This window comes from Platalea leucorodia (assembly GCF_965183815.1).
Source record: "Platalea leucorodia genome assembly, chromosome: 23".
Lineage (NCBI taxonomy): Eukaryota > Metazoa > Chordata > Aves > Pelecaniformes > Threskiornithidae > Platalea > Platalea leucorodia.
This window is the reverse complement of record NC_138845.1, coordinates 2585132-2598648: the sequence shown is the minus strand read 5'-3', so window position 1 is coordinate 2598648 and position 13517 is coordinate 2585132. Positions and strand designations below refer to the sequence as shown.

The 13517-nt window shown below is 48.9% G+C and overlaps 2 protein-coding genes across 2 annotated transcripts; both read left to right on the top strand.

Moving 5' to 3' along the window:
- Positions 1-695: 695 nt before the first annotated feature.
- On the top strand, positions 696-3448 carry HOXC9 (homeobox C9; the record flags this gene model as incomplete). Its single annotated transcript, XM_082332362.1, has 2 exons — positions 696-1257; positions 3204-3448. The coding sequence occupies 2 exons, from the start codon at positions 696-698 to the stop codon at positions 3446-3448; spliced, it is 807 nt and encodes a 268-aa protein (XP_082188488.1).
- A 7154-nt stretch (positions 3449-10602) lies between these two features.
- On the top strand, positions 10603-13304 carry HOXC8 (homeobox C8; the record flags this gene model as incomplete). Its single annotated transcript, XM_082332438.1, has 2 exons — positions 10603-11038; positions 13012-13304. The coding sequence occupies 2 exons, from the start codon at positions 10603-10605 to the stop codon at positions 13302-13304; spliced, it is 729 nt and encodes a 242-aa protein (XP_082188564.1).
- Positions 13305-13517: the final 213 nt, after the last annotated feature.

Genomic DNA, 13517 nt, shown 5'->3' with positions numbered 1-13517 from the left:
AAGATGCTCCTCATCCTATATATATATTTTTTTTCCTCCTGAAGGTACTTATTTCTTAAAGCAGGGCTAGATGTGCCTGTGCCCCACAGCTTCCCAGCTGCTGAGCAGCCTGACGATGAGACAGCGCTGCAAAAGATGACAAAAGCCCCTTTTGCTTTAGGTTAAAAGCTTCTCCCCCCCCAGCTCCGCTCCCCAAGTGGGGAGCCCACCTCCACCGCACTTCTCCCCTCTCCCCTTCCCACCGATATTCAATTTAATGTATCCATTAGAGGCTAGAAGCTGCAGAAGCAAAGGACAGAGACAAATTACGTCAAGAAATAGTTCCTGGACTACCTTCCACAATTACCTTCCACCTTCCTCAGCACCCGGGCAAATCTCCCCCCAGCCCGCGGGCAGAGCATCCCCCGGCTGAGCACCGGCCGAGCCTCCCTCCTCCCCATCTCCGCCCCATTTCCAGCAGTTTTAGGAAAAGCCGGGTGGCGTTATTAAAAAAAAAAAAAAAAAAGAAAGAAAAAAAAAAAGGGGAAAAAAAAAAAAAAGACCTGCGGATTGATCCACGCTATATTTTTGGGTAAATACAATCACGTGAGGGCGGGCAGCCAATGGCACACTGGGAAAGGCTGAAAAAATAATTACCTGCCCTGATTGTTCTATGAGAAGATAAAAAGTACACATACAGTTCATACAATAATCTTATGAATGTAAAAGAGGGGGGAACCATGTCGGCTTCTGGCCCCATAAGCAACTACTATGTTGACTCCTTGATAAGCCACGAGAACGAAGAGCTCTTGGCCTCCAGGTTCCCCAGCACTGCCTCCCACCCGGCTGCTGCCCGACCGTCAGGATTAGTCCCGGACTGTGCCGACTTTCCGTCCTGCAGTTTCGCCCCCAAGCCGGCCGTTTTTACCACCTCCTGGGCTCCCGTCCACTCCCAGTCCTCCGTGGGCTACCACCCCTACGCTCCCCAGGCACCCGTGGGGGCCGAGCCCAGGTACATGCGGACTTGGCTGGAGCCCCTCGCCGGGGCCGTCTCCTTCCCGGCCTTCGCCCCCGGTGCTCGCCCCTACGGCCTGAAGCCCGACGCCTTCCCCGGGCGGCGGGCGGAGTGCGGCCCCGCCGACGGCCGCGGCTACGCGGACTACATGTACGCGGCTCCGGGGGAGCTGAGAGACAGAGCAGCGCAGACAATTCCTTCCCCGGAGTCCGAAGCCATCGCTTCCAGCAAACACAAAGAAGAAAAGCACGAATTAGACCCTAGTAAGTCGAAGTCATTCTTGTTTACGACCGGGGAGGCATTACGGCTTCCAGGACCCTACTCAATAAAATGAAATTACCTTAGAGAGCCCGACCCTAAAACTCCAGATACGCAGGAAGATCTGGGGGTTTGAGCGAGTCCGCCTAGCAGAGCCGGAGAGCGAATATCTGTACTTTGTTTGGGGCTCTTTAGTCTTTTTTTTTTTTCTCTTGTTTCTTTTTTTTTTTTTTTTTTTTTTTTTGGCGAGGGGAGGGGGGGGCCGTTGCCTTCTTTGATCAAATATTCATCACCTTCCACCGGGGGGAATTAAAAAAAAAAAAAAAAATAGAGCAGGAGAGTGCGTGTGTGAGAGGGAGCGAGAGGGGGGTAGGCAGAGGGAGAAGCCTCTTCGCTTTCAAATATTTCCACTTTCAAAGAACAAGGAAGAGTGGTAGCTGGCTGGAAGTGAACGTACTGATGTGGGGGTTTTTGGGGGGGAGGGGAAGGGAATATCTCTGGGTAAAGGCAGAGGTGTCTCTTTATCTATTTTAAAAATCAATAAAAGCTCCACCGGTGCAATTATTCATAAAATGCTCCAACACGTGGGAATAAATGAAAAGGTGGGTGCCCTGGGCCGGGGGTGGGGGGCGTAGGGGAGAAGCAAGGGGGAAAATTGGAATTGTAAAGGCATCAACTAAGCGTGTGGAGGTGGCTGGGGGCAAAAGGCAGCGAGCGCAGGACATTGGACCATACACTTGAAGAAACATCTTCTGCAGCCCAAGTGAGAGTGGGAGGGGGGGCAAAAAAACTCAAAAAAACCCCCAACCCAGCCGTCAGGAAACCTTGAACATTGTAGGGGCAGGAGTCAGGTAACCGCCAGCAGCACCCTCCCCTCCAGCCTGCGGCGCAGGGCAGCCCGCACCCCAGCCCTGCCGAGGGGAGCAGCTCCTGGGGGATGCGGGCAGGAGGGCAGCTCAGCTCCCGGCACTGAAAAACAACAAAAAAAGCAAAAATAACCACCACCACCACCACCCCCCCAACCCCAACCCTTCCTCGCCAAACCCTGCCGGAGAGGAGCTGAGCATCGGCGGGGGATGCAGGGGCGGGTGCCGGGTACCGCACGCCCCCGCAGCCGCTCGGCCGTGCCCGGGGGTGGCCGGGACCCCCCCGGCCTAAGGTGCGGGGGCTTCCCGAGGGCTAAAGCTGGGTGTCAGCGGCTGGGAGCACCCTGGGGCCTCGGTATCTCGCTCTCTATCTGGAAAGGTGCTCACACCTCTATTTATGACAGGCGGGCTGGTGCCAGGCACCCTCGTGATAAAAATAAGTCGAGGAATCGGGGGGTGAAAGTCTCCCTTTGCTGGCAGGCAGCTGCCTAAAACGGGCAGGGGGAGGGGGGGGGAACCCCCTTCTCCCAAGGATGGGTTTGCTCCCCTGGCCAAGCGGGGCTGTGGCAGCAGCGTGGAAAGTCCTTTAGGGTGGGGGGGTGGGGGAAAAAGCCACTTTCTGGGAGCCAGTGGGACACCTCGCGTGTCATCCTTAAGATATTAAGAAAACAAACTCGGCTTTCCAGGTCTGGGAAAGCTTCTAGGGAAAGTATTGGAGAGCTGAGGTTGTAAAAAGAGTTTATGGGCCTATGAAATGGTGGGAATTTTGACTTTTTATGACTATGTTCTTAGATTACTGCTAGTAGCAGTCATGTGGATAATTATTATTTTAAACCCATTGCTGCAGTTTTATTTACTGAAACTTTTATGTGAGAACAGCAGCAAAAGAAAAGGAAATGACCCCTCCAAAATAAACAGATTAAACTCTTCTGAAGGTCACTTAAAATATTTAGGTAAGATCTGCTAATTAAACAGGCTTCTTTCTATAGATACAGCAGGGCGTGGAGGGGGGAGGGAAGAAAGGCCAGCTGTATACGTTGATTTTTTTTTTCCCCCCCAAAAAATATAAAAATCTTCTTTCTCAGACAATCCCGTCGCAAATTGGATTCATGCGCGCTCCACGAGGAAGAAAAGATGTCCTTACACAAAGTATCAGACCCTGGAACTGGAAAAAGAGTTTTTATTCAATATGTACCTTACACGGGACCGGAGGTACGAAGTAGCCAGAGTCCTTAATCTCACTGAACGCCAAGTCAAAATCTGGTTTCAGAACAGGCGAATGAAAATGAAGAAAATGAATAAAGAAAAAACCGATAAAGAACAGCAATAAAGTTGGCAAAGTCCAGTCAATGAGAAACGAGGGTGGAGAGAGAAAAAAAAAAAAAAAAAAAGGAAAAAAAAAGAAAAAAAAAAAAGGAGGCTGTTTTTGGGGGTTGAAATGTTTCTGACTTTGAATGTGCGGATGAATGTTTAGCATTATAGGCAAACACAGCAAGCGTTTTGGGACACGAGTCTTTTCTAAAATGCAACTAAATAAAAGAAAGATGTTGGGGGGGGTTGTTTTCTCTTCCTTTCTTCTTCCTTGTTTTTTGTTTTGTCCTCCTCAGAAAACAAACACCAGAAGTACTTGAATTTATTTTTTTTTTAGTATTTTATTTCATAAATTAAACTTATCCAGTATTTTTATTTTTTAAATCCGCGAGCTCGTGAGTGAATATTTTGTACAAAAGAGAGGAAAAAAGAGAGAAAAAAAAAAAAAAAGAGACTGAAGGGAATATGGCTCAATGATGTTCTGTCATGGTGTTGAACGTTTCTGCTGTACTTATTTGTGTATTTTATTCTCGTCTCAGAACCGTTCTGTAATATTGTTATGTTCGCTATTGTAGAGCAGCTCTATGTAAATATACCTAACGTCACGGGAAAAAGAAACAAAAAAAAGACAAAAAAAGAACAAAAAAATCAGTATGTAGGTGTCTTTTTCTTTAAAGCTCTTTGCAGAGGAGCAGCCCCGGGGCTTCGCCGGCCGGGGCCGGGGCCGGTGGCGGGGCCGGGGCCGGGCCGGTGCCGCAGCCTCGGCGGGGCGGACCCGAGCATCCCCCGCAGCCGGAGGAGAGCGGAGATTTCTGCTCCCTTCCCCAGCACTTTTCCATTTCAGAGTACCATAATAAAAAGGCGCTGAGGTAAGGGTTATATGTGCCATCAATTTTTAGATGGGGATAATTAATTGTACTAATTTATGACCCCAGGCAATCGAAGGATATGTAAAAAGACTAAATATGGATGCTGGGAATAGAGGAGCTGGCAAAGGCAGCCGCTCTCTGCCATCCACTCAGGGGGAGCTTCTGCCTTATCGATGGGTTGCCAAAACTTGGAGGGTTGCTGGAAGTGCTGCTTCTCGCAAGACAGCCCAGGAGAAGGGGGGAAAAAAAAAAAATGTCTGGGGTGGAGAAGGGCTGGGGGGAAAGAAAGAGCAGGGGAATAAAGAAATAAATGTGTGGTGGCGATGCGGCAGGCTGCAAATTTTCGGGTTAAAAGGCAAAAAAAAAAAAAAGCAGAACCCTCCCTACACGGGGAGATTAAAAAAAAAAAAGGGGGGGGGGGAAATAAAGGGTTGTTGGCTGCGGAAAGGTCAAACCCCACGGTCCTGCCAGGGCGAGGGGTCCGGGCTGCCGGGGCTGCGCCGAGGCGAGAAAAGGCGCTGCCCACAGCCGGGAGCCGGGCTTTCTCCATGGCTCCTTCCCTGGGCGCTTTCCAGGCTGCTGAATGAGGAACAAGAGGCAGGAGATTGTATAAAAAACGAGCAGCGAGGGATGTTTAATCATAAAAACTTGTTATAGGTCCCTTTCTTTAATGAAATGAGTGGAGCAGCGTTTTAATCTTTCTAATCAAAACCAGATCAGGCGAGCGAGATACGTTTGTCGCCCTCGTCCCAGTTCCTCCGAAATAAAAAAATCTGGAAGCGATTACTTCTGCTGATCTCATAAAATATTGCTCTTTAATATTTCTTGCTGAAGCATTTGGAGGTTTCTTTTCCTTCCCCTGATTTGTGTCCTCGCTTTTAAAGCGGGGTCTATTTTTGTCACCGGAGGGGGACAGGCGCACCGCGGTCTATCAGCGGAGACATCCCTGGAGCAGGGGAAGCTAAAAAGCCCTTTTACAATCCCAGTTTTGTGCTAGGTCTGTTTGGGGAAAAAAAAACAAAAAAAACCAACCTTAACGAGCGCAATGAAATGGTCAGGTTAGAAAACATTTTAGCAGAGCGAAAGATTTATGGACACAAAAAAAAAAAAAAAAAGAAGAAGGGGGAAATCTTTCCACCTAAGTCATGTCATTTTTTTTTTTTTTTAAATTATTATTATTATTTTTCTTCCCGTCTGCTTCTCTGCCTTCGTTCATCCCGCCTCAAATAAAGAATAAAATCCTGCAGGGTCGGGAAGGGGCTCGCCCACGTCCTCTTCGCGAGAGGGGAGAAATCATCCCCGTTTTATCATTATTAATGAAGAGGGGGGGGGAAAAACCCAATGCTCATTTGGACAGGACTTTGGAGGCAGTTTCGGACCCGGCTCTCTGGAGGGGCTTGTCAGGAGCGTTTAGCGATGTTGAAAAGCCATGATGTATGGAAGTTCATTTTGGCCCCCCTTTCATTCAAGCGGATCTCATTTCCAGTGCGCCCACAGCCTCCTCCCTCCCCCTGCCCCCCCTCCTCCCTCCCCAGCCCCCCCAGCCCCTCTCCCTCCCTGCCGCAGCCATCTCCCCGGCCAGACCCCCCTTAGAGCCGGCGGGCAGCGCAGGAGATGCCCCTTTGTCTCCACCGAGCTGCTGGTTGGGGCTTTCTTTTGTTGGTGGTGGGTTGGGTTGGGTTAAAATCCTGCCGCAGTTTTAGTTCATGTGCAAGGCCCCCGGTATCCTCACCCCCCCGTCCCCCGTCCCCCGGTGAAGGGTTACACCAGTTATAAAATGCCATTTGGCCCTGCTGGGAGGCTGCGCTGGTGCGGCTCAGCCATTGAATTTCTCCGCCACCGCAGCCAGCGGAGGAAAAAAACCCACCCGGCGTGGCTGAAAATAAATAATAATAATTCTAAAAAATATATCTATGCGGCTTGCACCCGGTAGCACACTCTGTGGCCAGCCTTTCCCCGGATTAATGTATCAAAATGCTCCAATTTCGGCATTCTTTGACATATGGCGCGTGTGTGCAGACGCATACTGATACAGCTATTGTGTGCCGGCGCTTGGGAACGTGCGCATGTATCGCTGCCCGGGGAGAGATGCGCCTGTGGCTCTCGGAGAGAGAGAAAAAAATAAATATATCTCTCTCAATCTATCTAGGGATGTATATAAGGGTCTGGGGGTGGTTTTTCGGTGGGTGCGTGTGTGCGGGGGGGGTGTGCCTGGTTTCAAATCTGCCCTTTTGTAAGGCACACAAAACCGACAGGACCCTACAGCTGTCCATAGGTACATTTCCGCAGCCAAAAAAATGCCACTTTTACAACTCTGTTTGTCTCCCTGCTATGCGGGGCTGAATAGGACCGAACAAAACAGGACCCTAGATCTGGCTAGACGTCTGGCTTTAATTGCTTTATGGTTTAAATAAGGTGGGTGCTCTTCTCTTTGAAACCGGATTATTGGAATGTTTTGTCTACAAGCTACAAACAACAGACCCCCCTCGGACCAGGGGAGGTAAAAAAAAAAAAAAAAAAGGGGGGGGAAAAAAAAAAAGAGGAAAAATCAAATCCCAACTCAAAGCTAAAACTGAGAGAAGCGGGGAGTGGGGAGGGCGGGCGGCGCCTCTGCGGGGGTGGGTTGCTCCGTGCTGGTTTTTTTTCTTTTTAATTTATTTTTATGGGTGAGAAAAGGGGGAAATGGGGGAAAAAAAAATATTAAAGGGGGGAACGGGTTTTTCCCCAAATCCTGCCCGCGCTCGGGTGCGTGTGCAGGGGCGGCCGCACCGCGCTGCGGGGTGGCCGTGCCCCCCCCCCCCCCCGTAAGGGATTTAAGGGATTATCGGTTATAACGCGGGGACCACCGGGGTGCCCCCCCCCCCAAAAGCCCGCGGCGCCGCGCGCCGCTGCGGCCGCGAGATGGCGCTGTTGCCCAATGAGAGCGCGGGGCTGCGCGCGGCGGGGCGCGCACCCACCCGCGGTGCCCCCGCGCCCGCGGAAGCGGCTCCGCGCCCGGGGATGAGGGGGGGCGGGGGGCACGGAGGTGCCTGAGCAGCCCCCCCACCCCTCCCCGTGCCGAAAACCCCCCTAAATAGCTTTTTTTCCCTTTTTAATTTATATTTTTCGCCCGCGGGGAGCGCGGAGCAGCGCTCAGGGCTGACATCTGACGGCGCGGGGAGCGCTTCGATGCATAAAAATGCTTGCACGCAGAAATTGCCTATTTTGAAGCTTTTGTGCTTCCCCCCCCCTTCTCTTTATTTACGCACATCACGTATCTCTCCAAAGCCTCCTCATTTTGGGGTGGGGAAGGAGGGAATGACATTTTTCAGTGAAGGTCAGGGCAAAAAGAGAGGGGGGGGGATAAAATAAACTCCGGGGGGGGTACAATGAAACACCTAAAAGTACAATACCAGCACACCGATAACGCTACAATCAAGCGCATGCACCCGCAAAACGCAAACCCCCCCCCTTCCCCACACCTAAACACGGCCAAAACAGTAAAGACAAAGAGCAGCACTTTCCCCAGACAGTAAATGTCAAGATATTTTCCTTAAAAAGAAGCAGGCAATTGCATATATCTTATTTCATGAGGTCTGGAAGGGGGTGGTGGGTCCTTTCTTTCCCAGCCCCTGAAGGCAAACATTTATTTCCCAGCCTAAGGTAGGATTCTGAAAGACTCGCTGCACCTTTGCTTACTGCATCCAGGGATAAGGATTGGAAAAATCCAGCAGTGCTTCCCAATCCCAGCCCCAGCTGCCCAGATTTGACAACTTTATATGGTTTTTTTTTTTTGCACTTTAATTTGCACGGCTGCCTTTACTGCATGGGCAGGCAGTGGGATTTTAAAAATAGCAATGCTATTGATTAGAGGAGGAAAACGGTCACCTCGACTGTTAGCTGTTAATTAAGGAGCCTCTGTCCCTAGTTGCTCTTTTCTTCGTTTTTTTGTGGGGGTTTCTCGAGGGAAGGGGTGATCTGGGGAAGGGGGGATGAGGTGGGCGAGTTCTCCTCTAAAAATGAATATGGTCATCGCGCCGTCCTTGAGATTATTCGGGTATGAAGACTGTCTCTTCTCAGCAAACCTAGCGTGATTTTTAAAAATATTTTCACAATAGGCGGTGGAAAAATCACTGCTCTCCTGCACAGTTCATTGTCTGCTTACGGGGAGGAAAACCCCACCAGATGTAGCCTTCCTAAATGGAAAAATGCACCCTCGATTTATGAAAATCTAATAAAGGTGGACTTGGCGGCTACTGGGTCTTTTCCTCTTCTCGGGAAGGTGTCTGCAAAAAAAACAACAACAAAAAAATAGAGTTTCAACCTCACCAGAGGTTTGAGCCACCCCATGCCTCAAAAAGAAATCGAGAATGTGACCTTTGCTGGGCAGAAAAACACCTCAAAACAGCTTGGCGAGCCCAGCTGAGCCGGGATTTTTCTCCCTCCACACTTGAAATCGGTCAGAGGCACCCAGGTCCCTTCTGAAAATAATTAGGCTGCTTTTTGGAGGGGGGGGTGGAAGAACATGAGGGAAAGATTTGAAGGTCTGCAGACTTTTGAGGGAAACACGGGGACTGTTAATAATCCTGTGTCATTTAGGGGGTTTGGTATTTTCTTGCGGCTCTACAGAAAATATTCATTTGCGAGGTGTTGGTGTCGTGTGTGTCCGTGTCCCGCCCCCCCCACCCCGAAAAATTAACACGAATCCTGGTGATTTGATGTGATTTTTTTTTTTTTTTTTTTTTAATGAGCTGAGTTCTTTCATGCAGTCGTAAAAATGAAGTGTCCGAAGTGAAAGGTTGCAGTGAGTGGTCACTTCCAGCGCAAAAAAGTGGGGGCGAGGGGCACAAACACCACTTGCGATGGGAAAAGAGGGGGAAAATCGCTATGTGGGATAGCGAAACAATCAAAAACCCAGGTCGCTGGTTATTTTTTACAGGCATGCACAAAAGGGAGTACGTACTTTCTGTCTCACTTTGCCTCTCTTTCGTCCACAGTAGCTCTCTTTAAGCAATGGTCTACTTTATTCCCTTGGAAGGACGCTTCCCTGTTATTTCCAGCCGTGGATTTTCAGTGGTTGGTTTGAAAGGAAGCAAGGGGGGGAAAAAAAAATAATAAATAACTCCCCATAATTTTCTGCCTTTATTTTCTTTAAAGAAGGACAGCAAGAAGCAGCCAATCAATACGGAGCCGCGTCCCTCGCCCGCTCGCTCCCGTTTTGCTTTTGTTTGCTTGTTTGATTCCAATCTTCCAACCACCAGCACCACAATAACAACAACACACGCGCACCCCCCCAAAAAAAGGCAAAAACAAGGGGGGGGGGAAAAAAAAAACAACAACAACAAAAGAGGAAATCTGGGAGTCCAACCACACCAGAGCCCCCCTCCCCTTTCTGCCCCCCCCAGGTGGGACCAACCCCACCCTCGCAGCCCCCCAGACCCCAACACAATGACACCACCACCGAGGAGAAGCCCAGGGGCACCCCCCATCCTCCCTGGCAAAGGGGCGACCCCGTGGGGGGGGGGAGGGGGATGCTGAGCACTACAATAAGCTCACCCCGAAATTTTTTTTTGGGGGGGGGGTGATGGGGAGGGCGAGGGGGGGCTGCTTGGGCTCCCTTTACCTGTTGAGGTTACCTAGGCTGACCTCCCAGCGCATGTATTTGCTGCCATCAGTGAAGAGGCTGCTGCTGGGAAAAAAAAAAAGGGGGGGGGGGTGTTGGATATTAATGCGCACCTTCACCCTCCTCCACTCATTAGGTGTGGGTGCCCCCCCTCTCCGTGGGGTGGGGGTGTCCCCCAGCATCCACCACCTTTCCTTTATCCCCCCCCCCCCCCAAAAAAAAAAACCCACAACCAAAACCAAGCGCCCCAAAGCGCTGTCATTTGGCTGGCAGGCTGTCTCGGCGTGGCGGAGGGATGTGTACATATCGCGTGTGAGGGGAGAGAGGAGGGAAAAAAAAAAAAAAAAGAAGAAAAAAAAAAAAAAAGCCACACCACCGGGATTTTGAGGAATTTGCCTGTGGTGTTAAAGGGAAGGAGCAGAGTTACAGAGAAATTGAGAGAGAGAGCTCTACCTACCGACAGATTACAAGAGAAGTCAAGAGCACCGAGAACCAACCGTACAGACACACAGAGGCACCATGAAACGCCTTTGAGATCGCATTAAAAAAAAAAAAAAAGCCACTAAAAAGCAGGACTTGAGACAGTCCAGGGACAATCTCGCACTAATCTAGAATTAAAGCCGCCTTTTTTTTTTTTTTGCCTTTTTTTTTCTCGGTTTTTTTTTTTTTTTTTTTTTTTTTTTTTTTTTGCATGCGAGGGTCATGAGTTCCTACTTTGTAAATCCTCTCTTTTCCAAGTACAAAGGCGGTGAATCGCTGGAGCCAACTTACTACGACTGCAGATTTCCACAAAGTGTTAGCAGGAGCCATGCTCTCGTGTATGGTCCGGGCACTACTGCTCCCACCTTCCAGCACCCTTCACACCACGTCCAAGAGTTTTTCCACCACGGAACCTCCAGCATCTCCAACTCTGGATACCAGCAAAACCCATGCGCCTTGGCGTGTCACGGAGACGCTTCTAAATTCTATGGATATGAAGCTCTACCGAGGCAATCGCTTTATGGTGCTCAGCAAGAGACGACTGTTGTACAATATCCTGACTGTAAATCGTCTTCCAACAGTAACTCTAGCGAGGGACAAGGGCATTTAAATCAAAATTCGTCTCCCAGTCTCATGTTCCCATGGATGAGACCTCACGGTTAGGACCTTTTTTTCCTCCTCCTTAAATGTTTTCCTTTATTTTTCTCTCTCTTTCTCTTTCTCTCTCTCTCCCCTCTGTCTGTCTGTCTGTCTGTCTGTCTATATATATATATGTATGCATATACAAGCACAAACATATGTCTAGATATATAAACATGCACATACACACATATGCATACATCTATATATATGTAAAAATATAAATATGAGAGGCGTAGATGTAAAATATGAAAGCAATGAGCAGTTTTGTGCTAATGTTTCTTCTTTTTAGGGAGACCTTTGAAAGCAAACAAGACAGCAGTTACTAGAGAGCCAGCAAGGTGATTCCCTGCAAAAGGCTTAAATCACAATAAAGTAAAACTTGTTTTTTATTGCTTGCCTTGAGGATAGGCAATAAGATACAGCTCCCACGAGGTTATTTGCATGTTGATAATACACTGCTCTTTAAAATGTCATATAGCCTTTCATAACCGCTGGGAGACGAAGCCTGAAAGGTGGGAACTTGTATAAGTATTACTAATACTTTACATCTGTTTCTGAAAGCCTAGAGATAAAAGTTTAAACAGAAAAGGAAACTTAGCTCAGAGCTATGGGGTGGGGTGGAGGAGAACAGCCTGCTGTCCTGGGTTAAAAAAAAGGGGGTGGGAAATTCAAAATAATTTGGGCTGAATGGAACTTTGCTCATGTGAAGTCCAGATAATTGCACAGAAACCGAAATACTTCAAAGTACAAGTTTCCCCCTCCTAAGGACCAAGGTTGTCTAGAAGCCTTCCTAATTCAAAACATGTGAAGGTTAGTGTTAATTTTAAGGACAATCAGAGCCCCAAAGTTTTCCCTCCTGCCCCCACCAAAATTTAACAACAACAACAACAGAAGGAGAATAGAGAGGAGTTCTGGCTAACGCAGGGAGGATGTGGCCCAGCGGCTGGGAGAGCGGCGCAGAGGAAAACACGTTATTTATCTAAGCTTTGACCTAGAGGTAGTCTCAAGGATGCAATCAGTTCAAACTGGAGCATATTTTTTTTTTTTTGCAAATAGATTGTTTTTCTCATTAGGAAAGGACGGTGCAGGAGGGGGTGCAGGGGCTCAGCTGCACATACCTCAGTCCTCTTTCTTTCTTTTTTGGCTATTGCTGCAAATGTCCATCTCGAGTTGTTTTAAAGACAAGCTCTGTGTTTGCACAGGCAAATCTCCCTCTCTGTCTGTGTGTGCTTTCCAGGCAGCCAGCCCTAACCGACAGGACAGGGAGAGGGGATTTAACAGAAAATTCCAATTCTCAGGGCGCAAATATTAGCAAATGGGAGGACCCTGAGTCTGTATTTTGGGGAAGAACGTTTGGAAAAGGAAACAAGAGTTGGGCATTTTGGGGAAAAGAAAGAAAGAGGGAAAGGAAGAGAGAGAGAGAAAGACAGACAGAAAGGCAGAAAGAAAGGCAGAAAGAAAGGCAGAAAGGCAGAAAGAAAGAAAGACAAGGAAGAAAGAAAAGGAAGACAAGGAAGAAAGAAAGAAGGAAAGAGAAAGGAAAAAAGAAAAAGGAATGGGGAGAAGGAGAAAGGCTGGAGAGGTTTTATGGTGAACAATGCACCTTTCATAGGAAAATATCTATTTTTTAGAAAATGGAGCTGCCCACCAGGACTCACCCCCCAGAATCACCTTTTAGGAAACTGGAAAGGTCTCTTTTGTGAATGAGCTTGACACACACCTCCCTGCACCCAGCCCAGCAGCCAGAGCTGAGCACTCCCCCGGAGCCGGGGCAGGGCAGCTGCCCGCCAGCCCCCCAGCAGCACCGGCCCTGCGCCCACCCTTGATAACCTTCAGCGCCTTTAATATGCAAAGGGTGGCGGGGGGCTCTTTTTTGGGGAGGGGGGCAGCGGTTTCCCTAGGAAAATTGAGGCGAGGGGTGCTGGGGGGGGGAGCAAAGCCTCCAAAGGGGGGAGAATTAAGAAGTTATTTGATGTTTGTGTCCTACAGCTCCCGGAAGACGCAGTGGCAGACAGACTTACAGCCGGTACCAGACCCTGGAGTTAGAAAAGGAGTTCCTCTTCAACCCGTATTTGACACGGAAGCGGCGGATTGAGGTCTCTCACGCCCTGGGACTGACCGAGAGACAAGTGAAGATCTGGTTCCAGAACAGGAGGATGAAGTGGAAAAAAGAAAACAATAAAGATAAGCTGCCGGGGGCCAGGGACGAGGAGAAAACGGAAGAAGAAGGGAATGAAGAAGAGGAAAAAGAAGAGGAGGAAAAAGAAGAAAGCAAGGACTGAGTTCTCAGCCCCTTGAAGTCTCGTTTTATGGCAGATGATAAATCGAGATGTTTACGACGGTCATTTGCTTTTATAGAGTATAGAATGGAGAGGCTCACACAGCAGTAACTACCTGTCAAACAGTTGTAGCCTTTTTTATTGTCATAGAAACTTCCCCTACTTTTTCCCCCCCTTTTTTTTTTTTTGATAGCTGCGTTTTTAGTTCAATAACTA